The sequence below is a fragment of the Amblyomma mixtum genome, chromosome 8 (genome assembly GCF_055824585.1).
Source record: "Amblyomma mixtum isolate Tamu chromosome 8, ASM5582458v1, whole genome shotgun sequence".
Classification (NCBI taxonomy): Eukaryota; Metazoa; Arthropoda; class Arachnida; order Ixodida; family Ixodidae; genus Amblyomma; species Amblyomma mixtum.
The window spans coordinates 34,223,932-34,249,205 of record NC_143019.1 but is presented as its reverse complement, the minus strand read 5'-3'; the positions used below and the strand labels follow the sequence as shown (position 1 = coordinate 34,249,205).

Here is a 25,274-nt window from a genome sequence, read left to right as displayed (position 1 = left end):
CATCAATGGGTTAATTTTGCTACCTGCTTACAGTAGGAGTAAATTAGATTAAATAAACAAACCTACCTCACACTCGGTAAGTCAATGTCTTCGTAGGACAATAGTTTCCGTGACCGCTGAAGCAATTCCAAAAAGGTGGTTCAGAGCGGTCAGCACACCAGCGCACCAGAGCTCAGATCAGCAAGGACTTCTTTGTTTCAAAAGGGCGTACCACCTAGAAAACAACCATAACTCCTAGAGTCCACAGTGCTAGGACTAATCTGTTCTTCGGCGGAGATCTGACGCCTTCCTACTTTTGTATTCCTGCCCCATTCTCATCCTTCAGCTCCTACTATGCGATAAACTGTGCAGACGACTCCTCGTCCATAATCTGTCATTCCAGACGGCTGAGAGTATGCACAAGGCCTAAGTAGTCAGCCGAAACGGCAGTTAGGCCTAAAGCAGCGCGTGTGGCTATGCCCAGGGGATAACAAATGCCACCGTCTCGGCAGCATTTTTCCCTTTCGCGGCACTCATATCGCAGTTTTTATCGTTATCTTTGGGTCTTTTTGGATACCCTAGGGTTTTGTATTTCCCAGCACCTCCAGTTAATAAATAACATGGAAGGAGCTTGCTTTAAACTAAAAGAAACAGGCTACTACATCATAATGTGAAACTGCGCTTTCAGGATCTAAATGTCGGTTGTCAGTGAAAGGCGCACGAAATCTTAATATATTATCTGGCTTGCCCGATTGGTCATCAGTAGGAGCCTTTTAGTAACTAATTAATAACCGAGGGCTTCATATTGTTGCAGAGTCTCTGTCTTCATAGAAACAACACTGATTTCGACATTAACCATTAGCGCAAAGGCGCAAGCAATTCAGCTAAAACTTACCTGAAGCGGCGCCTGAACTAACACAGTCTATTATAAATGCTCTTTGTACACTATGTGAGTGGAATTATTGGTTTCTTTCTCTCTACCTATTGTTTCAAAGCCCTTTGTTTCTGTGTATTGTATCCGCTTTCTTTCCTTTATTGCACAATAAGTGGCGGAGTCGCACATTTGAAGAAGAATTTTCATGTTTTACTCGGTTTCAGGTTGTGGGCCTTGTTACAAAGATAGAATGAAGGTATTGTCTTCCAAAGTTGAACACTGGGTCTGAAGCACAATGTCGTCTACTTCCTTACATTTAAACCCGTAGAATTAAGCGCCCCTCCAGGAGAAAAGTGAGCGCCAGCGCTGCGACGAGGAAATCCGGATTTGTTCAGTGACGTGATGTCACAACCACATGAGTCAGCGGGTGTTTTATTGGTTTCCAGTGGTAGTTATGCTTGATTCAGAAAAAAGAAACAGCTCGGCAACCAAAAGAGCGGTGTATAGGTGCTGCATGCATTTATTTCAGGAAATTAAGTACGACTACCTCTACGCTGCTCATTTTTCCTGGCCGGAGATATGGGCTAGTATGACGCACGTCCGGAGTCAACAGGATCCGTTACAGATTTGCAATGGTAATTTGTGCTTCATCCAGAAAAAAAAATGAAACTCCGCAATGGAGACTACTGGGCCACAATAAATGTTACTGCTGCGCGTTTTATGAAGCTGAATAACAGAGGCCAGAGGAAAGAACGCATGCAACGGAGTCACATGGTTTGGAGATACTCGCAGAGGCAGTAAAGTGCCCTCTTGTACGTGACATCCAAGCCGGAGGCGAGAGTGTATGCAATTGTGACGTCTGCAAGAGCCTAGGCCAGATCAGTGTGGAAAGTGCTTCTAAAGCATCGACAATACCTACCCACTATACAAGGTCCTGCCCCACGAACTGCACAAGAGTGATTTCTAGCGACCACTGCTCTTCAGAAATTGTGTTTTAAACCAAACAGGCTACGAACCTGAAATTCAAATGCAAACTTCTTGGACTAAGGACGCTTGCTTCTTCAGAAATTCAACCGTCAACCTGCCCAATGGTAATTACTGGCCAAGCGTTAACCCTCACCAATCAGTAAAGTACAAACATCAGGAAAGAGGGCCTGTCAACGTTTCGTGCGAAATTTTTAATGACAGGACTGTTGAACCATAGTTGTTCGAAGAAACACTGACAGAGGACCTATACTAGGAAGCCAAATACGAGGATCTTTACAAGGCAGAAAATAAAGAATTTGAATTTGAATTTGATTTTACTTCTGGCCTTCCGCTTTACTTCGAACCCGCTCCTAGTCACGTGATGCCCGCTATTTTACTGCACTTCTGTGGGAAGTGCATGTGGCACTCCGATCCCATTGAGTGGCCGCAGTTATCGCCTCGTTTTACAATACTACCATTTATTCGTGGGGTTACGCAAAACAGTGAAGTGTACACAACTGAACCTACCAAAATAGAATACATCAAGCGGACGATTGTCGCTGTTTTAGCCGCCATTCCACCAGAGAGGATCAAGGAGGTAGCATATTCTAAATGTTATCCAATCATGATGTTTGTAGCCACGGGGCGGATAGGGGCTTTGCAACGTTTTGTAACTGTTGTTGTGAAGCCGAGTGCTTCTGTTTAAACAAAGAAAGCGTACGAATGTCAGCTCGAAGAAGTGGCATTTCGAAAATTATTTGCGCCTTCTTCTTCTCAAATATCAAATTCGGTTGCATATCCACATACACGTTCTCGTGATGAAAAGGCGCGTTGTTTACGTCGTGATATTTTCTAGAAATTTGATGATACACTCAACCCGCGATGTCAATCAGTCGGGCTCCATGCAGCGGCAAACAGTAGAATCACTTCTGCTATGCACAGTTATCAGCCTTCCAACGCTCTGATAAGGTTGGAAGAGGCTGCGGATTTCAAGAAAGATGCTATAGATGGTCGCGTCTTCTGCATGTGAGCTGGACATGACACCTTGCCGTCACCGTAGAAACCAAGAATTGTTTCGCGCGCGGTCAGAGCTGACAACCGACGCCACTGTCAAAAGCTGCAGCCGAAAAAAGAAAACAGAGAATACGGGGAAAACAAGCTGGTGTCACTGACGATGCTGCTGTACCAGTGAAAGCACAGACATGGACGGCACCATCGCAAATTTGCCGACCAGTTTCGGTTTGGTTTATGGGGTTTAAAGTCCCAAAGCGACTCAGGCTGTGAGAGACGCCGTAGTGAAGGGCTCCGGAAATTTCGACCACCAGGGGTTCTTTAACGTGCACTGACATCGCACAGTACACGGGCCTCTAGAATTTCGCCTCCAAATAAAGTCTAGCCGCCGCGGCCAGGATCGAACCCGCGTCTTTTTGGGTCAGCAGCCGAGCACCATAACCACTGAGCCACCCCGGCGGCGCCGACCAGTTTCAGTTTGAATACAACTAAAAACGATATCTGTTCCTTTCATATGACCGTGTAACATTGAAGGTGGTCGTTGAATTTCACTATGGTAACTTGCAGCTGAATAACCAAAAGTTCACTAATATATTTGCTAATTATCCGCCTACGTGCGCAAGCTCCCTTGTTTTAACTGCCTGCCATGCCCTGGAAGGAAACTATAAAATTAAGGATATGCTAATGTTAGGCACGTTTTAACGAAAATTTGGGCCGCTAGGAAAAAAAAACATATATAGCAGCAACCTTGCCGTCCAGTCAGAGGTGAAAAGTTAATATTATTTTTATTTTTTATTTATCGCGTCAATCCTGGTTTTTAATTCAATAGATTTAATGGACCTAACGCGCTGCAGAAACTGAGCTTTTGGAGGCGCAACTCTTAAGGAGCCAAACAAAGGAAGGAGACCGGGTATAAATCCCTGTTCAACATACTTCTCCAATATGCTCACCTAGTTTGATAACTCTATCAGCTTCAAATATAAAATTAAAGATATGCTAATCTGAACCATGTTTTTACGAAAATTTGGTGCAGCTAAGAGAAAAACACCATGGCAGCAACCTTCCCGTCCAGTCTGTGGTGAAAAGTGAATATTATATTTATTATTTTTTTTCGCGTCCATCCTGGTTTGCAGTTCCACAGATTTAAGGGGCCTAAAGCGCTGCAGGAACTGAGCTTTTAGAGGCGCAACTATGAAGGGGCAAAACAAACGAAGGTGTCTGGGTATAAATCCCTGCTAAACATACTTCTTCAATATGCTGGCCTAGTTTGATAACTCTACCATGCGCGCGATATCAAAAAAAAACAACCTTGGCTCCGTGGAAAAGACAAGTAATCATATTTTTCTGCCAGTTCTGTGACCGCAATTTCTCCCATTGGACTAATGACGCCTTCTTGTCACTTTATACCCTTCCAGAGACCTGTATGCATCACGCGCTTTGCTACAGCGTCTTTCGCTAGATTGGAAATATATTTATGCATACACCTTCCCGGAATTAGTTTAAGGTGTTCTCCTATAGCATGTAATATGAAAGAGGTGAAACGCAAAACACTGTAAGCAGGGCATTCTTACCGTGTCGTGACGTTCGGCTAACAAGACCAATGTATGGCAAACGTGGGTGCTTGCTGCGCCTATGCAAATATAGCCACCGGAAGCCGCATGTTTTTCGTATAAAATAATAAAAAAATTGTTTCGCCTCTTCATCATGCGCACAGCTTGGATCTGTTAAAACATGCTGCACTTCCTATGAAAACAGGAAATTGTTTTTCACTGGAATTGCCAATTTGTTCTTTATCTACTAGAAAACTACACAGCGGAAACTGCGTGGCAGGGGTGCTGCTTCCATTAATCGCAGAGAAGGCTACCTTTACCTTTACATCCGGCGTTTAGCGCATTTCTTTCACTCGCGTAGTGAAATGTATCTCCGTCTGGCTTTCCTAGCATTTTCTAGGAAAATTCAAAAATACGCATCAATGAACGCACACAAGAAGCGTTTATCTAGATTTACCAGCACAGTAAATCCTCATAATAGCCATAATAGTAAGCGTAATTACGCCCTTACACATCATACTCCAAATACGAATGTCTCGACCAAAGGCTCTCTTTTGATATCCGCTCCAATCTTCCCATCTTGTCTTTTATAGAGAGAGCTTCCCTCATAGCCTGAGTCATACCTGAGTCGCTTTGGGACGTTAAACGCCATAAACCAAACCGAACCTTTTATAGAGAGAAGTACGTGTGCTTTCAATCCCCCGCGCATTTACCCCCTCCCTCATAACTTAACGAGATTGGAGGAAGTATCCCTTGGAAGGATAAGGGCTGGGCCGGCCCGTACCCCGTCGGTGATATGCCGATCAAGACCTACTGAACCACAGACCTGCACAAATGACCCTTCTCCAGCGCGCATGTTCTAGTTCATGCCTTTTGCCGCTAGGGTAGAAACATTACGGGCGGCGTGGCGCTAATATATATCTGTTGAAAAAATGACCTCCTCCATCATTTTATTTCAAACAAGGCAGTTTTGTCGTTTGTCCACGTAATCATTACCATCTAGGCACGGTGGTGCTGACGAAAAGAAAGTGAATAAAAAGGAAGATGTTTTTTATACTCTTCCAGAGCGAAAAAAGTCGTTACTATGGATATTTTTATTGCTGATGTTAAGATAGCAGAGGCAGACGAAACAAATGTATTAAATATTTTGCTCAAAATGGCAAACGATGATGATGATCATAGCAGACGAACAGGTCAACCGAGCGCCCTCAACGGCCAATAAGCTAACGAAAGTTGGCGCACGCTGCTCCATAGGACCCCGCCATATGTGCAGGTCTGTAGTTCAGTAGGTCTTGATGCCGATGAGGTTAAGAATAACAGCTCAGCACTTGTCTGAAGTGTTGTACGCCGGCCGCTGAGGTGTATCTTCGCCATCCTTTCTGGACTCTGCCAGGGACGCAACACCCAAGAAGACGACGATTACTGAAAGCTGGACTGCGGTTGCCAGGGAGGGACATCTGTTCTTGTGGTTAACGGACAACTCCAAGTGCCAGAGCCTGACAACAGGCTCTACGATGATGACGATGTCCTCAGGCTTAAAGGTGCACTGAAGAGCAATAGGAACTTGTCTTTTTGCTTCCGGAACTCGACGTACACGTTCTGAGCATTCTTAGAAACTTCGAATTATTGCTCTGTGCCGCCGATTTCCCTAATTTAAATAGGATTAACGTCCGTGACTTCAGTGATTTCCCTTGACTGATTTCCGGTAACTATTGAAAATTATGTTGTCACGACTAGTTTTTGTTCAAGAGAATCATGGTAATCTGCTGAGCAACACTAATTTTTCTGTTTTTTGACAAGGTAAATATCGGTTTTGCTCTTCCCGATGTCCTACGTACTAGCCTACAACCACGTTCCGATCCCGGCTGCCACGGTTGAATTTCATTATTGGAGAAATCTAGAGGCCCGTCTACTGTGCAATGTCAGTCCACGTTGAAGATCCCCAGGTGGTCGAAATTTCCGGAGCCCTTCACTACGGCGTCTCTCATAGCCTAAGTCGCTTTGGGACGTTAAACCCCATAAACTAAACTAAACTAAACAACCACGTCCTTCTAATTATCGGCGCTACGACCGATGTCGCTGTTGGCTTCCGCGGCCTTCTTGTAAACTAACTCCTTCTCTCTAATAAGAGCATTCGTGATTGCATCCTTAGTCAACGGTGCATATCCATACAGGCAACAATTCATTTCATTAGTCTTTCTGTTATACGCATGCATAAACATCGTTCCTTCGCAAAAATGTTTATTTAACTAGAGCGTGAAACTTTGGATCAAACTTTACAGGCCACTACGAGTGCTGACTCATACAGAATGCTAGTGAATTACTAAGTTTCGGCTGTTGACTTACAACTAAGGCTACCGATTGCTACAAGCCGGTTTTTTTTTTTCATGTGGTCACAATTCCATCGCCTTGCTACGCAAGGCAGCTGCAAGTGTAAATGAATCTGAAAAATAAATTTTGGCACAGGCTTCGTTCAATCGTCCTTCTCTCATTTCTAAATGTAATTATCTATGCACCAGCGCCAAATTAGTTTAATGTGTTCTTTCTTCAGCACGTAATCAACCTCTAAACGGGATGGGAAAGGAAATGATGCGGCAAGAAGGTATCTTTAGCTATCCAAGTGCTCAGCAGATAAGACGAAGGTACGAGAGATAAAGACGCTTGTTGCGCTTATTGAGTGTATACCCACTGTAAAGCAGAAATTTTTGGTCTAACAACAAAAACATGTGATGCCAATTTCTCCTCCCAGGTATAGTATGACGCACGTCCGGACTGGCGGCTTTGCAAAGGTCGTTTGAGCTTGATCGTCAGAAAAAAAAAATACCCACCGGAAACAGCTGGGCAGAGGTACTACATGTATGCATTTAAAGCGTGCTTGTAATATTTAGAGTAGAGTGTGGTTTTGTTGGAATATCATCGGTTTCGCTATGGAAACTAAAAAGAGAAAAAACAAGGCGGATGTCCGGGTGTGAGCCATCGCTTGCCACAGCTTGGTACCTGTGCAACTGAAAAGGGACTCGGAAATACCATGCTCGGGGTCCATGATTTATTTATTAGCTTTTTACGCGTCGCCCTACTTTGTCTTCCTGATCTCCTGGGCTCTGCGAAAGGCGCTACGTAATTTAATTTCGTGATGTTACCCGGCAATGGAGGTGTACATGTTAGAGAAGTAGCGTAGGCAATGGAAGAAAAGGAAACGTTAGTTTTCAATCGCTATGTCCACTGTTATCACGCAAGCAGAGTGCTAGTGAGTTAAAAAATTCGCTGTGGCTTAGCTTGGTTAAGCCCGGCAATTGCGAAAACAATATCCGTACCTACGCCATGGTTCAGCTGGTAGTGTAGCTGGTGGTGGTGCTTGTGGTTAGACTTCTGGTGATGCATCGGTTATACAATCCAATCCAATGTAATCTAAATCTAATCCAATGTAATTTAATTCAATCTAATCCAAGCTAATCTAATCTAATCCAATCTAATCTAAGGCCGCCGGTGGTGGCACCGCCACTACTCGCAGACGGCGCGAGATGGTCGCCCAGCTCTTCGGCGTGACGTCACACAGAGGTCATGCGAAAGGTCAATAGTGGCACCGCCGCGTCACGGCAAAGGCTTGAAAGTGCAAGTAGTAAAGCTTTCGCTTTAAAAAAGTTGTGTAATACGCGCGGAGAAGCTTCAGCTGCTCGTCAGCTTGTTCGCCGCTGCGAATGAGCTAGTTTCCATGGCAGTAATCGCAGCTGGAGTACCCCAGCTTGTTCTGGATGTAACGCACGCAGTGGTGGGGTAGGAAACAGTTATTCTCAGATGCTTGCATCAGCCGCCCCTTCTTGAAGATGATTGGCTGCCCACGTGGGTCGTAACGGAAAGCACCCCAGCCACGCAAAACCCTCCCTTTCTCCTCGCACCTCTCTTCGTCTTGTCAGGAAGGTGCCATGAAAAAATAAAACGAACTGTGTGACATAAAAAGAAATAAACGTGGAAGCGAGGTCTAATTACCACCACATAAACACTCCATGGCACCGGCGACTGCGAGATGCGTGCTGATAATGGCATGTTTGCTCGACAAAACCGGACGGAAACCAGTACCTTGTTGTTTCTTGTCTCCATTTCCTTCGCATCTCCTATTAGTCACAAGAGTGGAAGTGGGAGGTGCGCCACGTCCTATCTTTCTTCGAGAATAGATGTATAAAGGGGCAAGAGAAAGGAAAAAAAAACACCGAGTTCCCCTTCAAAGAGAGATTGAAATACCTTTCAAAGGTTTGATTGCTGGGTCGCTGGACTCAAAGATGTCGAGTTATTTGGCCCGTTCATTCGGCTGCTTTTCCAGAAGAATTGCTAGCAATCATCTTCACATTCCTGCAAAGTGTAGGTGGAATGCGAGGCATCATCTTGAGCGTTGGCGACCTACTGAAGTTTATTAAGAAGCCTATGCGCACTTGCATGTTCCTACTATCTTGCGAGAGTGAGGCTCCAGACACAACCAAGAAAATCAAAGGCATAGTTCGTGCAGTTTATATTTGTGTAGCTTATTGCAATGATATGTCAAGTTAATCAACAACTGGATGCTCAAAACTTGTGCGCTGGGTGTTTTACAAGAATTTCTGGCTTCCCTTGAATGAAGCCTGTGAAAATGTGTCTTCCTGAAGCAGTAACAGAAATATCAGAACAATGCTTAATTAATGTAATAATTATATACGGTGCTGCAAAAAAGGGAACTTTTTTTGTTGAATGAATAAAAACAACACAAAGTCGAGTTTTCTTCACCCATTTAATTTGTATTTTGTCTGATAGATGAAAGTTGTTGCTCAGCATATCCTTCCTATGCAATCCAATATATTAGTGCAGTCACATTTGTTTTTCAATTCACCTTTTACTCATTTTTCTTGTTGAAGTCGACCCCACCTTCCCTTTCGCATGCACCACATCATTCTTCGTCAATGGCTGCAACTGATCTTGCTGTGTGCCTGCAGGTGCATATTGTTAGCAAGTGGTAGGTGCTCGTACAGTTGCTGCCACAATGACGGTACAGCGATAGCCTGCCAGAGGCAAGGTGTTTAGGTTTCACAAGAAACTAAGCTTTACCAGGAGTGAAATTTTGTTTTATGAATCACAGTTCCCTTTTCAAGGAAGCTGAAGAAACATTACTTTTGAACTAGGGACACCTTTGGGCAAGATGATGAGTTCAACGCAGCGCTACATGTCTTAGAGTCAGGGGCTTTGTTACTGAAGTAGTCATTCACAGATGACGCTAGTTGCCGGCAAAATGACTGTCTACGCAGAAAGGTTAAATTCCCTGCAGAGTGACTGAAATTATATGGTAGTCCCGGCCAATGTACACAAACATTCTCTAAGCACTGCCTGCAGTGCCTTATAAATGCCAGAGGACTCCCTTCGCGCCAACCACGCTTGCGTGATTCGAGCAAGCGCTTGAGCAGCGCGATGCTTTGGTCTGTAACGCTCGCAAAGCGGTCCAGCCTCCGTCGGACAGAAGGTATCACAGTCTTTTGACAAAGGATAGTGCCAAGAAATTTACAAGTCGCAACACGACAATAGCTACAAAATGTTCCGAGCAGGACCTAAAAAAGCTGTAGTGCCATGCAGGAAGCTACAACATTGCATCCACTTTGCTGAGAGCCTCAATTGAACATTAATTTAAATAAATTACGATAAATAATACCGGAAGGAAGGAACCAAACTATCGTACAGGATCACGGAAGTGCGAAAAAAAAAGTTTTGCAAAATGAGCGAATCGATCGAAGGGCAAGCAGCACTTGTCAGCTGTTTTTTTCATGCCAGCAATAAGTTAGTCTTTTTTTTTTTACTAAAAAGCATCAGGAGTTGTCATTGAGTAATAAAAAAAAGACATACTGGCACAAAGCGCAGTGACGAAAGGACCATTACCGGTCTGGAAACATCGGTAACTTGTACATGGCTCCTTCAGTAAGCTTTCGTCAAAGTTTTGGTCGGAAATGCAATCTTTGTTTGTTGCGCGGAGCTGATCTTGTTTGTTTCTGTCGGTATACGCTTCTGCGGTATGTCGCTGTTTGAAAAAAACAAATGAGGATGAAAGACATGAAAGCATGAACAACTGAACATTTCGCGACTAGTGCGAAGGATATGTGCATAGAGTCAATAGCAGCACCCGAAGCTGTACGGTTCGACAGACACGCCCGGGTTGATAGTGCCGCCGTCGCGTTGCGAACTTCCGTCGCCGAGCAGTCGGACCACACGGCTCTGGATGTCGGACGCCATCGTAACGAAAGCCTGCTCCACGTTGATGGCGTTCTTGGCACTCGTCTCGAGGAATGGGATGCCCATGCGTTCAGCGAGTTTCTACGAAAGATAATAAACTTTTAAGCAAAGAAAGAGTGCAGGCACATTTGAGTCAAAAAGGAACAAACACTTTTACGTGAAGGCACTTGCAAAACCGAAAAATTATTTATATTTTCAGAATAGGCAAGCTTTATCGTCGTTCCAAGACGAAATATTACAGGCCGCCGTACTCCGGAACTGCAGTACACATGTACGACGCAAGTCAACAGGCCCATAGCAGCATAAAGGTCAGGTGAAAATACTAGGTTATCGTACTTACATGTAGACAATACAGTGCAGCGTGCCTTTGCTTAAGATTTCTAGGCAGCCTTTAATAGGGTAAATGCAAGGAGACAATAAAAATACTGTAGAAAAATTATGACACCTTATAAGGACCCATTTTTTTGTCCCAGAGCGAATATGGAGGCTAATTGATCCATTACAATAGTCATTTTAATGTAACAGTTCAGATGACTCAAAATTTGTGACTGAAACAACTTCATTCTGTAACCAGCTCTTGTTGAAAATTTCATGAAGTTTATGTTTATCGGGGTGCAATCAGGTTCCGATTTCATATATGTATTTTGGAATACTGCATGGTCAGCTTTCTATTTTCAGTGTATAAATTATTTCAGTTGCTGGTTGGAGCGGGCTATATTGTTGGAATTTCGCTTTGTTTGAGTTAGGCTGGTGGAGAAATACACCTTCAGTCTGTCAAGAAATAGAACGCTTTCATTTTTTAATAGAAATAGTTTCCTTGCTTGCTTTGGACAGTGCACTCCAAACGAAGAAATGTTAGTGGAAACGTGAGTCAACAGTAGCAACAATGTTTCGCGTTGCACTGGTACTGACACTCTTTAGAACAGCGACGTACCCGGCAATTTTTATGCTACGCTAGATGGAATGACCAGCGAATATTATCTTCGAATAAAAGACCTGAATGTTAATGGATTGAACACGCTTTAGCGAGATCACAAACAGACATTGTTAGAGGTACAAATTGTTTTCGGAATTCCTGAAAAGTATTTGTGTGGATTTGCTAAAGCCTAACTTGATCCGGTTCGCACAAAGCGATGTTGGAAGTTTAATATTAATCATAGACAGAGCTCTTTCTTTGTGGAAAAGAATATGCTTATGCCATCAGTGTATACAATATTTAAAGGTTCTGTCATTGTGATCAGATCACTAATATATTTCAGAAATAATAACGGGACAATATGGAAGCTTAAGGGGTACCATGAGTTAAATTTGTAATTTAATACATTTTATTAACGATACATAGCGAACGGCTGGTAGCACCGCCTTTTATTCGGCCATGTCGCAATTTTTGGAAAAGATTGCACGTTTAACTAGAATCAACTCTTGTTAAAATCAAAAACTATTTCAAGAAAACATTATGTGCAAAATTACCCACGATGAGTAGCATACCAGACGTGACCTATTATTGATTTCCAAAAGTTTGTTAGTTCAACATGAGCACCGCGTATTTAGCAAAATTTTAAAATGAACTAAGATTATTTGCTATTTCAACTCTTTACGAGAACACAGGAGGTAAATATGTTGGTGAGAAGTTAATAGTGGAATTGCCGCACCTCCTTTGTGTAGAACAGTTTTTTACTTTTCATTTCATCCAGAACTATTTTTCTAATCAACATCAGATATGTTAGGAAGCAAGTACTCTGACACACTTCAAAACCAGCCTTCACTATTGCTTATTGGCAGCAGTTCTAAAACTCTCATTCTTTCGCTAATGATTATCGATTTTGTAGTGCAACACCACGCAAGGCCTGCTAACTGAAAATTGGACAATTTCAGACAACGTACAAAAAAACTAATTTTTTTGTCTTCCGTATTGATGTACAAGCTCCGATACTGTGGGGCCAGGTTTAGGAAAGTTTCTCACACTACTGCACAAGCAGCCCGAGCAAGAGCTCGTGTGTGTCACGGGAAGACGACTGCTTTACGTCGTTCGAGCCATATCGTGGATGATAAAGAAAATTTTTTCCACCTTTCACGTAAGACGAGCGATTGCAGTCATGACTGCAGTGCGGAACGGTAGCACACCGAATTCGACATATAGAACGCAACGACTTCCAGTTTCACAATAGATAGCGGGGAGAGCATTAACCGTTTAATTAGCATTCACTTGCCTTGGCTGTGTTGTAGTCGACCACCTTGTCTCCCGTCAGGTCGTTCTTACTGCCGACGAGAAGCTTGCTGACGTGCACAGATGCATTGCGGTCCACCTCACGAAACCACTTGTGTACATTTTGGAATGACTCCTGCAAGAAGAGGGTCATTTCTAAGCTAAATAAAGTAATCAATAGAAATTGGCCATAATAGAACTGGGTTTTAGCGCAAAAAGGCAACACAGGAAGGAACGAACTTGACAGGAAAGAGCACAAGGTATCCTGTGCTGTCTTACTGCGCTAAAACTTAATTCGGTAATGAACCAACTAGCCTGCAAAACCTTTCTCGCAATTACCGTAGTCACCCCATAAAAAATGGACAACACTGTTAGCGAAACGACATCCCGAGCAGCATCAAAGACCAGTAAATCGGCAACAAACGTGAAAGAATAGTGTGATAAAATAAAGTTTTTCGAGGTGCGAAGCTGAGCCTAAATAGAAATTCTTGGTACGTACCTGGTTCGTGACGTCATAAACAACTATTATGCCTTGTGCACCTCGGTAGAAACAGCTTGTGATGCTGTAGAACCTCTCTTCGCCCGCGGTGTCCCACTAAAGAGCAGAATAAAGTCAGATATGAAGAGGATGAGTGGAACATGAGCGTGATGAATCCATTGGACTACTGGATTTACTCCCGGCATTGATATCATGGGGAACTCAGTGCGCCAGATATTAAAACTCGATAACCGTAAAAGTTTTGCAGTCCTTATCTAAATCAGCGCGCTTGTTTTTTCCCCATCTTTATTGATAAACATATAAATTGTTTTGAAGTAGCAAAGGGAATGACATTCATTTATTCCCAAATATTTTCTATTTTACCTTCTTTGAACTGCACTGATATGGAACCGAGGCGGTGGCCCAGTCCCTTTGGCGTACGGCGGCTGATCATAAGGTCGCGGGTTCGATCCCGGCCGACGCGGTAGTATTTCGACGGATGTGAAAAACAAAAATGCCCTTGTGCAGTGCGATGCCAGCGCACTCCAAATGACACCATCTGGTGCAAATTAATCGGAAGACTTGTACTGGAGTGCGGCATCTCTCAAAGCCCACGAGCCGCTTCATGACTCTAAAGCCGCATAAGTTAAATGTTTTATTGAGTCTGTATTATCGGGACTAGTTCTCGTCAATGTGTCAACAATTATATTCCTCACAACACAGATCAATCTGCAGCGCCGACAATCTTATCAAAAAAGCAGGAAAGCAAATGTTAAACTCTGACTTCCAGGAAAGAAAATAAACTTGGAGCGCGCGTTCTTCATACATCAAGACTGACGTAGAGGAAACAGGAGATGCTCACTATTTGGAGCTTGATGGTCTTGCCATGAAGATTTATCGTCTTTATTTTCTGCAACAAAAACAAAAAATAGCGTTAGAGGAAGAGGATAGACAGATTCAATTTGCATGTTAACAACTGTAAGGTGATAGAAAAAAAATTCGCTGTGGCTTAGCTTGGTTAAGCCCGGTAATTGCGAAAGCAATATCCGTACCTACGCCATGGTACAGCTGGTAGTGTAGCTGGTGGTGGTGCTTGTGGTTAGACTTGTCGTGATGCATCGGTTATACAATCCAGTCCATTCCACTCCTATCCAATCCAATCCAATGTAATCTACTCTAATCTAATGTAATCTAATCCAGTCCAATCTAATATAATCCAATCTAATGCAACTAATGCAATCAAGGTCAAATGAAGGTCAATGGCGGTCACCGCCGCGGCATGATGGTGGTCACCGTGCAAAGTGCAAGTAGTATTGCTTTCGCAATAAAACTTGAGCTTATTTACACTGACAAACACTGCTGTGTGGAGGCCACCTTATATGTCACTCCGATGACAATACAAATCATGTAAAAAATGCTGAATCTGACAGCTGCAGCTTTGAAGTGTTTTCTAGTGTTCCAGGGGGGCCCTGTGTTTGGCCCATTGATCTTTCTAGTGTGTATTAACGACATCCAATCATGTGTTGAGCCTGTGGTAACAGGACGACTACTTTTCGCAGAGGATTTTATTGTCTACAGTACTGTTCAGTGCCTGGGCGATCAAATCCGAATAAACTTGTCAATAAACAACATTACAAATTGGTGTGAAAAGTTCAATATCATTAAAACAACGTGTATCAACTTTAATCATGAGAAGATACCGGTCATGCTCAGTTACAATAGAGGCACAGCTATAACACGTTCAGGCATTGTAAAATATTTTGATGCGATATTTTCGCACCTCTAAATGGCACGCTCACATTGATAACATACGTGCAAAGCATTCAAGCAGCTGGATTTCTTGCATTGAAAAATCGTTACAAAACCGTCTCATGTAGAAACAACAACTGATAAAACCCTCGTTCTGCCCATACAATGTAGCACGGTCTCCGCACCAGTCTTATCTAGTTGATAAACTAGATAAAAATACAGCGCATGGCACTCCGATGATATCGATGATCGATATCAAAGGCCGTGTGCACTTCTTGCGCTGTAGAAGGAAGTTATCAACCAATTTTTTCTCTCATACTTTGCGGATGTTCAGTTCTGTACTAACATTTTTTACTCACTAGGGGTTCTCGGAGCTTATGAAGTCTCAGTATGTGAGTAGGCGAGTGATACTACTACAGCGAACATACCCGCTAAATCTCAGTCCGTGTTTGTCTCTCCGTCTAGGTGCCTATAAAAATTGTGGTCTCTGCAGCTAGACCCACCGCTGCCGTGGTGTAATACACTTCTCTGCATAAATACTAGGAAGCCTACCCCTAGAAACCCGCCTTCCTGGACGTCTATTCGCAGGTTCGAGCAAACTTGAAGCATTCTTAGAATTTCGCGTCAGGAAAGATGGAGCTCAAGCACATTTAATTTAAAGCGGTTCTTCTCGTCTAGTTTAATTCACTGCGATCTCCCACACAGAAGTAGCGGTACGTACAACCATAAAAACCTCTTCCACCTCCAGTGCAAACCTCTCATGCATTCTTGCACATTCTTCACTAAGTGTGTCTAAAGCCCAAATTACATGTAGACACTGCACGTCAATATATGCGTAAATAGTGGCCTTCAGCTGACATTTTCTGGCACTGAATTCAAAATCAACAGCAATCAAAAACAATTTATGGCGAATATTTCTTCCCATTTCAGGCACGAAATAAGATACTCACGAAATCGACACCGACTGTGAGCTTGTATCCGTCAGTGAAAGTATTGTCCTGAAATCATGGCACGCCAGGTATTAACAGGCAGTTGGAACAGAAAGCAATCCCTATAAAAATTATCATCCAACTGTTGAAAAACTACGGGTCTTGGCCCTTGAAGTCATCGAAGCACACTCTGACCTGGCTGCACGTACATACATACAGCTGCTATCGCATGTCACAGCGAATATTCCAGATAAGTTAGCATGTTTTACGCGGCGCCGAGCCCCCATAATGATATGGGGACCTCTCGTTTCTCTGGTAGATTTTTTTTTTCCGCGGATACTACTTCAAAGGCGGATAAGAGCAAAGTAATCTAGAAGAACTTCTTGCTGAGCGATTTGGTGCATTCACGTATTCACGTTGCGTCAATGAACGCGCAGGGGAGCATGCTCTTTCTATACGAAAAATAGAAGGGGCAAACTTGCCACCCATTGCATTGCATGCTCTGGTTGCGAGCTGATGCTCAGACACCAAAATTCTGGGCAAGAGTAAAAACAAAATAGCCCGCGAACTTTTAGATGCATTCCACATGAAAGAAAAAGGCAACAATTGTGTTAGCGATACATCGGTCACCTTAAATGAAAGGGAAAGAAATTTTATCCATGGCTTTTGCTGACCTATGCAGGCTTGACTAGTCATCCCCTTCTTTTTTCTTTCTTTTTTCTTCCCTCTCCCCACTTCCCTTTTGCACATGTGAATGCTGCATATATATGCTGTTGTGAAAGTAATAAATTCAGTTGTCATCTATATGTCTCTATATGTCATCTTCTGCTCTTTCCTGCGTACGTTTTTTCGTGCGCGCAACGCCATCCCAAGAAAGATAAGAGAATTCAAAACAGCAGGGGTTCTTTAACAACGTCCACCTAAATCCCACTAAACAGGCAGTTTGCATTTCGTTCCCGCCTTGCCGGCACTGCCCGTTATCTTGCGCTCAAAATCCGATCACCAGGATAATGTGACGATGAGCGGCGAATAAAGCTATTCGAACACCAAGTGAATGGTGCTCACTTTCGCAATTCTAATGCACATTTTACATTAAAAAAATTATGCAACTCTGAGCAACAGTGAAGAGTAATAAAAAAAACACTATGACCCACCACTGAACACTAAAGTTGAAACTTTCGACATATGTGGAATACGATATATGAAACAGTTCCAATGAGGCCATAACCACCATTCTGTCGGGCCGGACCATGATAAAACGCTCTGCGCTTATCCACTCGGCTTATCGCGACCTTCTGCACCGAACGCCACGGAAACTCTACTCAGTCTATCATCATTTCGCCCATGACGTCATGCGCGATCGGTCGACGCTCAAGGCCGTGCAAAATTTCCGCGTTCCTTCTCCAAGCCCCACAGCTTCGCCAGAGTTCGACGGGGGTGGGGTGTGAAGCGGAACCGCTTGCTCCTATTCTTGCTTCGCGTGCATGTTTTTCACGGACACCGAGAAATACCATCGAAGAAACGCCTTGTATCGCACATGGAGCGCCCTCAACTCCATAAAACGATGGCGATAAGATTGAGGTTACCCGGAGCACAAAATGGGGTGCACTTTTTGGAACAGGACGTACAGCCTCTGGCTGCATAGACACCTTCAGCATACTGTGTTTCCGGTACCGGAGTACCGTTACACGCCCACCGCCGCTGAGCACGCGCTGATTGGTCCCGATGCTGCAAGCGCATAGCTTCCGGGTACCTGGCGCCGTCGAGGTGATTTGCACAGGCGTATTCACTGTGCGCGGGCTCCCAGTACGCTAATATAGGTCCTAAGCTAATATAGCTTAGCTATATTAATATATATGCTAATATAGGTCCTAAGGAACACTCTCGTTCCTTTTGGTAGCTCTTGCTTTCAAAACACCTGGAATGATGGCAACAAAAAACGAGCCGCCGCAGCAGTGGCTCAGTGGTTATGGCGCTCGGCTGCTGACCCGAAAGACGGGGAGTCGATACCGGCCGCGGCGGTCGAATTTAGATGGAGGCGAAACTCTAGATGCCCGGGTAGTGAGCGATGTCAGCGCACGTTAAAACTCCAGGTGGTCGAAACTTCCGCAGTCTTTGACTACGGCGTCCCTCATAGCCCGAGTCGCTTTGGGACGTTAGACCCCCATAAACCATAAACAAATCGAGCTATAGAGCAAGGCTAGAAACCAAACCTCTTCGGGCCTATGTGACATCCAATGCCTTCGTTTGTCCATTGTACGTGCAGGAATGCTCCAATTTGGAACAAGATATAAATTAAAGAATACCTGATGATCGTGGTCCACTTAAGCTCAGCGATATGACCAAAAAGAAAGCTATACAGCGGCCAAGAAAATTAAGTAGCTCAAGACAAAGAACCTGTGCTGTCGTTATGGCACATGTTATTAGCTCTTGCTGCATACAGACTGCTTCGAAGCCGAATGAAATGCCGTGAGACAGGGTCGACCATTCTACAGGTACCATGAGAATCAAAGGTGTCACGTTTTTGCGCGGTGAAAGAGGCTGCGCGCATCACTACAGATTAATAGGTTCAAGGGCTTTAATTAGCATTCAACAGATCCAGCGGTCCGCGATTCACCCGCTTATTTTCTGCAGCTCAGAGCACACGCTCCTGAAATTATCACGATACAGTTGCGCCGTACCTTCAGCCACGATCAGAACTCGAGCGCTAGTATGCGACTTCACTTAAAACCAGCACCAGAGAAGAAACAGACAAAAGGAAGAGAAACACAGACGTGGAGGAGGCTCCTGTGTGTTTCTTCTTTGTGTCTGTTTTTTCTCTGATGCTGGTTTTAAGTGATCATACACCTACGAGGTCAACAATCCACCTTATTAATATGCGACTTCGCTAGAATTTGTGACAATGGTATTCAATTTCCAAACTTACCGCGAACCTCCGAACCAGGCATGACTTTCCCACTCCCGCATCGCCGATGAGAACAATCTTAAATAAATAGTCGCTGCAAGGAAAGAGAAAGCGAGGCGTTTAGACACTTTTTTTTTAAGTTTCTATCTTGATGCAAATCCAAATACGCCACTATGACCTGGGTACTTTGTGCAATTAGTTTCGCTTGTCTAGTCTAAATGAATTTGAAAGCTTCGTTTAAGCTTTACTTTGCAGCAAAAGGTGCAGGCATCCTGAAGATCCAGTTTGTACAAGAACCGACATGAGGGACCGCCGTTTTAGTCAGCAATAAAGGAAGTAATACCCAACGTTTTTAGATCCCTCTAAAAACGTTGGTAATACCCCTGTCACACTAGCAAATTTAATGTCATTCGAACCTAATGGCATTCGATGCATCGAATGTCATTTGGTCTCTTTCGGTGCTACACGGGAAAAAATAATGTCATTCGAATATGACGGCATCGACGATCAGCGAAAAAAAAAGAGCCCAACTGAACAACATCAGCGCGCATAAAAGATGCTAGAAATTGTTTGCAGTGTTTCAAAAGCGGGTGAGAACATTTGTGTGCCGCATTATAAGCTTAAAATATTATTTGAGGCCATTCTGCATCACTTTAGCCATCAAAAGCCAAGCCAAGTACTAAGTCAACCACAAATCCGATAAATGTAAACAAACAAAATGGCTGACATGGCGGCGCGCGGACACGCGCGGAGCTTGCAAATGACTTCCAAAAGGTGAACTGCTCAGTTACGTCTTTAAGAACCTTCGAGCTTAACGAACATGGCACGCCAACCAGCAAGAATCACGCATCCCGAAATGGCCGACGGTCGCGGGAAAGACGCTGCTTCACGCTCGCCCGCTGCTGTGGGCTGCTGAGACCGAGAGTAATAGCTATCCACGACAGCCTGTAGTGTAAATAGATTCCCACCAACATTAACTTTTTTTTAGCAGAACTAAATAAATGCACTTTCTAGGTTTGGCAGTGTGCACATTATTTTTTCGTGTCGCTTGTTCCTGCTGCGTATCTGGTGTCCAGAGTACGCATTCGGTTCGAGATCGAATGCGAATGAGTTCCCCTAACTCATTCGATGGCGAATGTCATTCGAACCTAATGACATTACATGCTCCCGTGTAGCAGTCGATTAATGACAGTAGGTGCTAATGTCATTCGATTCGAATGACATTAAAGTGACAGGGGTATAAGACAGTGCACTAGTACTGAGCTTGTCATCGCAATTTTCGTACGGCTCGCTACGAAGACCAGTGTTATCACAAGATTGTTTCCTCTGAAACCGACGCTTTTTGCAGAAGATGAAGTGCAGGTATACAACGAGGCACATTTACTCTTTTATTTTCGTCGGGAAATAAATTGCATTTTGCGATTATGTGGGGTGGTTGCTGCATGCGCAAGCCGATTTTGCAGGAGCCGGTTGAGTTCAGTGATTACTACTGAAAGCGACCCATGTCTAGCACTCGTTTATGACAAGAGCTTCAGAACAACACATTCACCCTTGCGTAACAGGATCAAAGCACGTTTCATGGAAAACATGACACACCACTCTTATCAGGCGTCAATGTCAGTGGAGGAATCCCTCTTAGCAAAGCAAAAGAGCCTCCCATGACTTATCGAAACAAATCTGTGTTTAAATCCGCGAACAACATGCGATGACTGAGGGCATGTCACTTTTTTTTTCAGAATAAGGATGACTTTACTGTAGCAGCAGACACATGTCTGAAGGGTAAGACAGGAGGTCGTTCTGTGGTCTGCAAACTGTACTAGGATCTCTTTTTCAATAGCCATTTCTTCTGCAAACCAGTGGGGCTGCTGAGTCATGTTGTAACTTGTTACGTAAATTGTTATGTAAAAATTAATATTTTGCACTGCGCGGCGTTAATGTAGCCAATTTGTACAGGTGGGCTATGTCTATGACCTGCTTTTCAAGTTTGTGCACAGGCCCATGGAGAAACGTTATAGAAGCACAGTTGAAAAACTCCCACAGCAATAATAGAAATGGAATGTGCGAACTAATGACGGAAGGCACAGCCCCTTTACAGCGACGTGGCGGATTTCCGCTGGCGGGATCAACGAAGGCTACTGCGACCATACAAACAATGATCTTGTTTGTATGTGCTCAGTACCCTTTGTTGATCCTGATTGACCAACTACTCGCATAACACTGCACAATCTTAAACCATGCTTCTTCAACAGTCGGCGCTTTCTTTTGTGTTTCCCCTTCAAGCTGTCAGAAAAAAAATCTGCTTGTTGTGAGCCCCTCTCGTCATGATTGACGTCATGATCATGATTAACAGACTGGCCCAACAAGGAACTCTCTTACTTCGCTGGCTGATTGACATTATGGCGCCTCACTAGATTTCACGTTGTAATTTGAATATGGGCAATCTCTGGCACACTCTCAAGGCCAGTATTACATACAATGCCCTTTGCTAGAGACTTCATAGCCAAAACTAAAATTGAAGTAATTGCTCCAAGCCTCCAAAATATTGGGAAATATTGCGACGCTGAAGGTTAGCGTTGCGAAACATTACCGTTTACACGCTGGCTACAGTGAAAATCGAAAGTAACGGCTTGTCTACTAGGAGAGGCCATGGCAGAAGCAACGATCGTCTTGTACTGCACACGAAGTAAACTAGCAAGGTCGCTTCCGTTCATTCTGGAACGTTAAAAACCGCTTTGAGGGAGCAGCACACTCGAGACGACTGGCTGAAACTTTAAGCTGAAGGATGAAATTTACCGCGAGCAAAAGGTGTCAGCAGCGTTAAAAAACAACTACACTTAACCAAAACACAATAACACTTACTATTCAGCGTTCGCCGAAGCCATTTTGCCGCACCCAGACGATGCTACGCTTGTCAGCGCTGCCGGTTCCGACGCACAGGGGACGTTGGGAGAGGCTCTGAAGAGAGGGAAAGGTTTATCAGCCGATATGCCCAGCGGCAGTGGCGCTTTTTCGCACGAAAGGCGCGCAGCATAATCGGCACTGAGATAACATTTTTCCAGTTTGACCGCTTCGAGCGGTATATTTGGACGCCAGCCACATTTAGACGTATTACGCAATAGATTTCTCTGGGCTAAGCGTGCATCACTCGTAGGCCAGTGTTTTCTTGTCTTGAACAGTCTGCAACTCCCAGGCGATGTTACGGCAGCGGTTAAAAAAAAATGATGTTATTAGTTTGAAGGGTATTTAGATAAATATTGTGTTCATTACCCAAATCGCTTATCACTATTTAAGCAATTGCAGAGGACGTGATAGAGTATGAAATTCTTACTTGATAACGTAATCCTAGAACTATTCAAGATATGTTGAAAGCATTTAGCTGGCTGATTGGTGCGAAAATCTACACGATTGATTCTCTTCCGCGACTTCAACGCCAACTACTCCATAACCATCGCCCATACAAGCACAGTCCACAATAAAAACAAAGCGCTCACACCACAGATGCCACGAAATTACGCTGGCTGATTTCTCACCAACGGCCACAAAAAGCTGATGTTAATGTGCGAAAGATGATGTGCGTGCAATGAAGTTGCGAAGCAACTCCCAACGGGAAATCAATTCACTGCTTATGTTTGCGCTAAAAGATGCTACCGTGTTAGCAACTACGCCAATAAAAAATGCTTTCGAAAGTAGGGAAAAGCTTGCTGTGAACCTACTGGGTGCAACAAGAAGAAATGATACTTCGCAGTAGCTATGGCTTTCCAGCTGCTACATAATGAGGCGCGCTGCTTCAAAGCATGAGGTAGTCTTCGTTACGAATCTGCACAAAATGATTCCAGGCTATATTCAGTAAAGCTTAAGGGGTTAAGTGTTCTTGACGTAATAAAGTGTTTAGGGGCTCTCCCGAGCCGAAATTAGCTTTGTTAAGTTCGCTATCCTGCCGAGTATCACTTCGAGCAAAGACTTGGGGTCAACACTTGAGCAAATAATGAGATTAGCACGAGTTATCGCTTTGTTTCTGAGCTCTTGGCCTGCTGATGGCCCCCAAAGACCCATTTGGCTGCTTGCATTCAGTGAATGATTGACCAATTGGGCTATTCACTATTAACACGATTATGCCCCCTTTCTATCTGACTAAAGAATGAACATTGTCGGCTTTTGCTTCTTAGGTGAGAACGTATGGTATTTTATGTGTCCCATCTAATTGCGAGCATTCTAAAGAAAGGCAAAGATGCTATTCAAGCATTAATTAAGATTGCTTATGCTTCTAGATATTTAGTGTGGGCATCTTTGTCGCTGAGGATTAAAATGGTCGCTTTCAAATATATTGTGTTTCTTTTCAAGTGAAAGCAAATGTATGAAGTGTTGATTCTTGTAGCGATTGATTGATTCATTATAGATCGCACTGGCAGTGCACATTTTTTATTCAGTCAGCTATACTATAACAGAACATTTTCTGTGTTTCGCTATCTTTCCTTTTTCCTTGTGAGAAAGGAAACTGCTCCTTTCCGGCCTACGGTTGCTTCAAACCCATGGTCACAAGGGCCGTCACCTCTAACCCTGTTCACGAAGACAATTATATATTGTTTGAAATGAACACATTGAGTGTTGGGTTTAATGTCTGAAAGCTGCCCATATGCACTGAGAGAGGCCGCGATGGAAAGCTCCCGTTTACTTTCTACACTAGATTTCTATAACATGTCCTGCCATTGCGCAGCACAAGGGCATTTTCGCACTTCGCCCTCGAGCGGTGGCAGAGATTCCACTCCGCGTCGTGTGACTCAGCGGCCGAACGTCACATACACTCCGCCGCCGTGACGGGGGGAGAGGGGAACGTTGATGTAACCGCGCATTCCACCCTCATCTTTCCATACTCCAGCTAACCCGGAACCAAGCGGTTCGTATTATCACTTGGTCTAATCGGGATACCTGCATTACACCATTGTACTCTATACTGAACAACTCTCCATTTCAGATCTCACAAAATTCAAACTAGGAGCATTTGCTTACCATGCGATAAACAGCCGTGACCAACTTCAGTACTTACACATCCAAGAACTGACAAACAATAACCACAAGAGATTTGCATCGAACAGTAATTTTCCACAACCTAGTTCGAACTAACTATGGAATTTAGATGGTTGGGTCCTGTCTAATCAAACTATTGAATTCATTACCTGATAGTTTGAAAACGGTTCATCTGTGTCTTCGTTTAAGTGCAAACTTCATTCGTTCATTTTTGACTTCTGGTGTATCAAGATATTGTTTTATATCTAATTCGTCTTTTGGTTGCAATTCAGTTGGTCTAGTTTTTCGTAATTATTTGTGTTTGTTTTATATATTACCAAGTGACATTTTTGTATCGAGGCATAAGCTACCTCAATTTATTGCTTTTTACATTCTATTGTAAAAGGTCCCACTGCGGTGCTCAACTTGGGGCCTCTTTCTGTATTCTTGTCCTACATTTAAATTTTGCATACGTTTTTGAAGAAACGTTGAAACCGAGGTAATAATACAGCACAGAACATTCCTTGCTCTCATCTACGAGCTACGGAAGCACCGATGCCTACTTCTCAAATGCGCGATGTATGCAATCCAATAAACCATGAAAGTGCATCATCTGACATTGTAGTACGTATCTTTTTTATGTATTTTTATTGACAAGTGTTATTTTCTTTAAAGCCAGAAAATGCAAAAGCGAAGAACGCATACAAAGTGAAATCACACGGCTGCCGATATACCTGCATGTATCTATTACACAATGGCACTGTGTGGTGAAAACCTTTGATGAAGTGCAACACAGTCAAGTCTTGCTTTTTGGCTAAGCTTCAGCGCTACAGACCAAAACAAGGAAACCGGCAGCGCCCCTACTCCTGTAGTTCCCCAAACTGAGCTCGAGCGTGATGTGACTGCGATGCACTGTAGTCAAAGATTGCGCGAAAATCCAATCCTTCCGCAGGTAAACAAACTTACACACGAGCACGGCTGCACAGGTATACACGACTCAGATCTAAATTAACTATGTCAAGCTGATTTTTACAGCTTCTCTTTAACGCTATGTGCCGCACCACTGAGCTTCTCACTGTTTCCGATCCTCGCCGAGCACAATTATGTCTCAGTGTGCAATGAAATGAACCACAGGCATATTTTGCTTCCTCTTCACACGACAAGAACAAGCCAATTCAGTAAACGAACTTATGGGAAAAAAATAATCCGGTCGACATCACTCACGCATCAGCTGCTGCTTGCCCCAGAAGCGAGCATCAGTGAACGGCAGCACACTGGCTGCAAACGCTACCAGTGCGCTTACACGGCTTCGGCGGAACCGTTGGGCACCCGCGTCGCACACAGCAGACACATCACGCTCCTGCCTAGCTCAGCGTAATC

At 43.8% G+C, this 25,274-nt stretch overlaps 1 protein-coding gene across 2 annotated transcripts; it reads right to left on the bottom strand.

Moving 5' to 3' along the window:
• Positions 1–75: 75 nt before the first annotated feature.
• LOC149331993 (ras-related protein Rab-1A-like) lies at positions 76–25,274 on the bottom strand. 2 transcript variants are annotated; one of them, XM_089556991.1, is made up of 9 exons: positions 25,119–25,274; positions 21,750–21,845; positions 18,912–18,984; positions 16,007–16,054; positions 14,170–14,217; positions 13,329–13,424; positions 12,834–12,965; positions 10,514–10,704; positions 76–214 (listed from the first exon to the last, which is right to left on the bottom strand). In XM_089556991.1, exons 2-9 carry the CDS (start codon positions 21,770–21,772, stop codon positions 178–180), a joined length of 648 nt encoding a protein of 215 aa, XP_089413117.1. In that variant the 5' UTR covers positions 21,773–21,845; positions 25,119–25,274; the 3' UTR covers positions 76–177. The 2 variants fall into 2 exon arrangements, with proteins under 2 accessions (XP_089413117.1, XP_089413118.1); XM_089556992.1 differs by lacking the exon at positions 76–214 and having other exon boundaries at positions 9,121–10,704.

Bases quoted from the DNA above. Each gene is read 5' to 3' on its own strand.
- LOC149331993 (XM_089556991.1), bottom strand. From the start codon at position 21,772: ATGGCTTCGGCGAACGCTGAATA. The intron at 16,055-18,911 runs GTAAGTTTGGAA...CCATGATTTCAG, and splicing joins GCCTGGTTCGGAGGTTCGCG to GACAATACTTTCACTGACGG. The intron at 14,218-16,006 runs GTGAGTATCTTA...TTTTTGTTGCAG, and splicing joins TCACAGTCGGTGTCGATTTC to AAAATAAAGACGATAAATCT.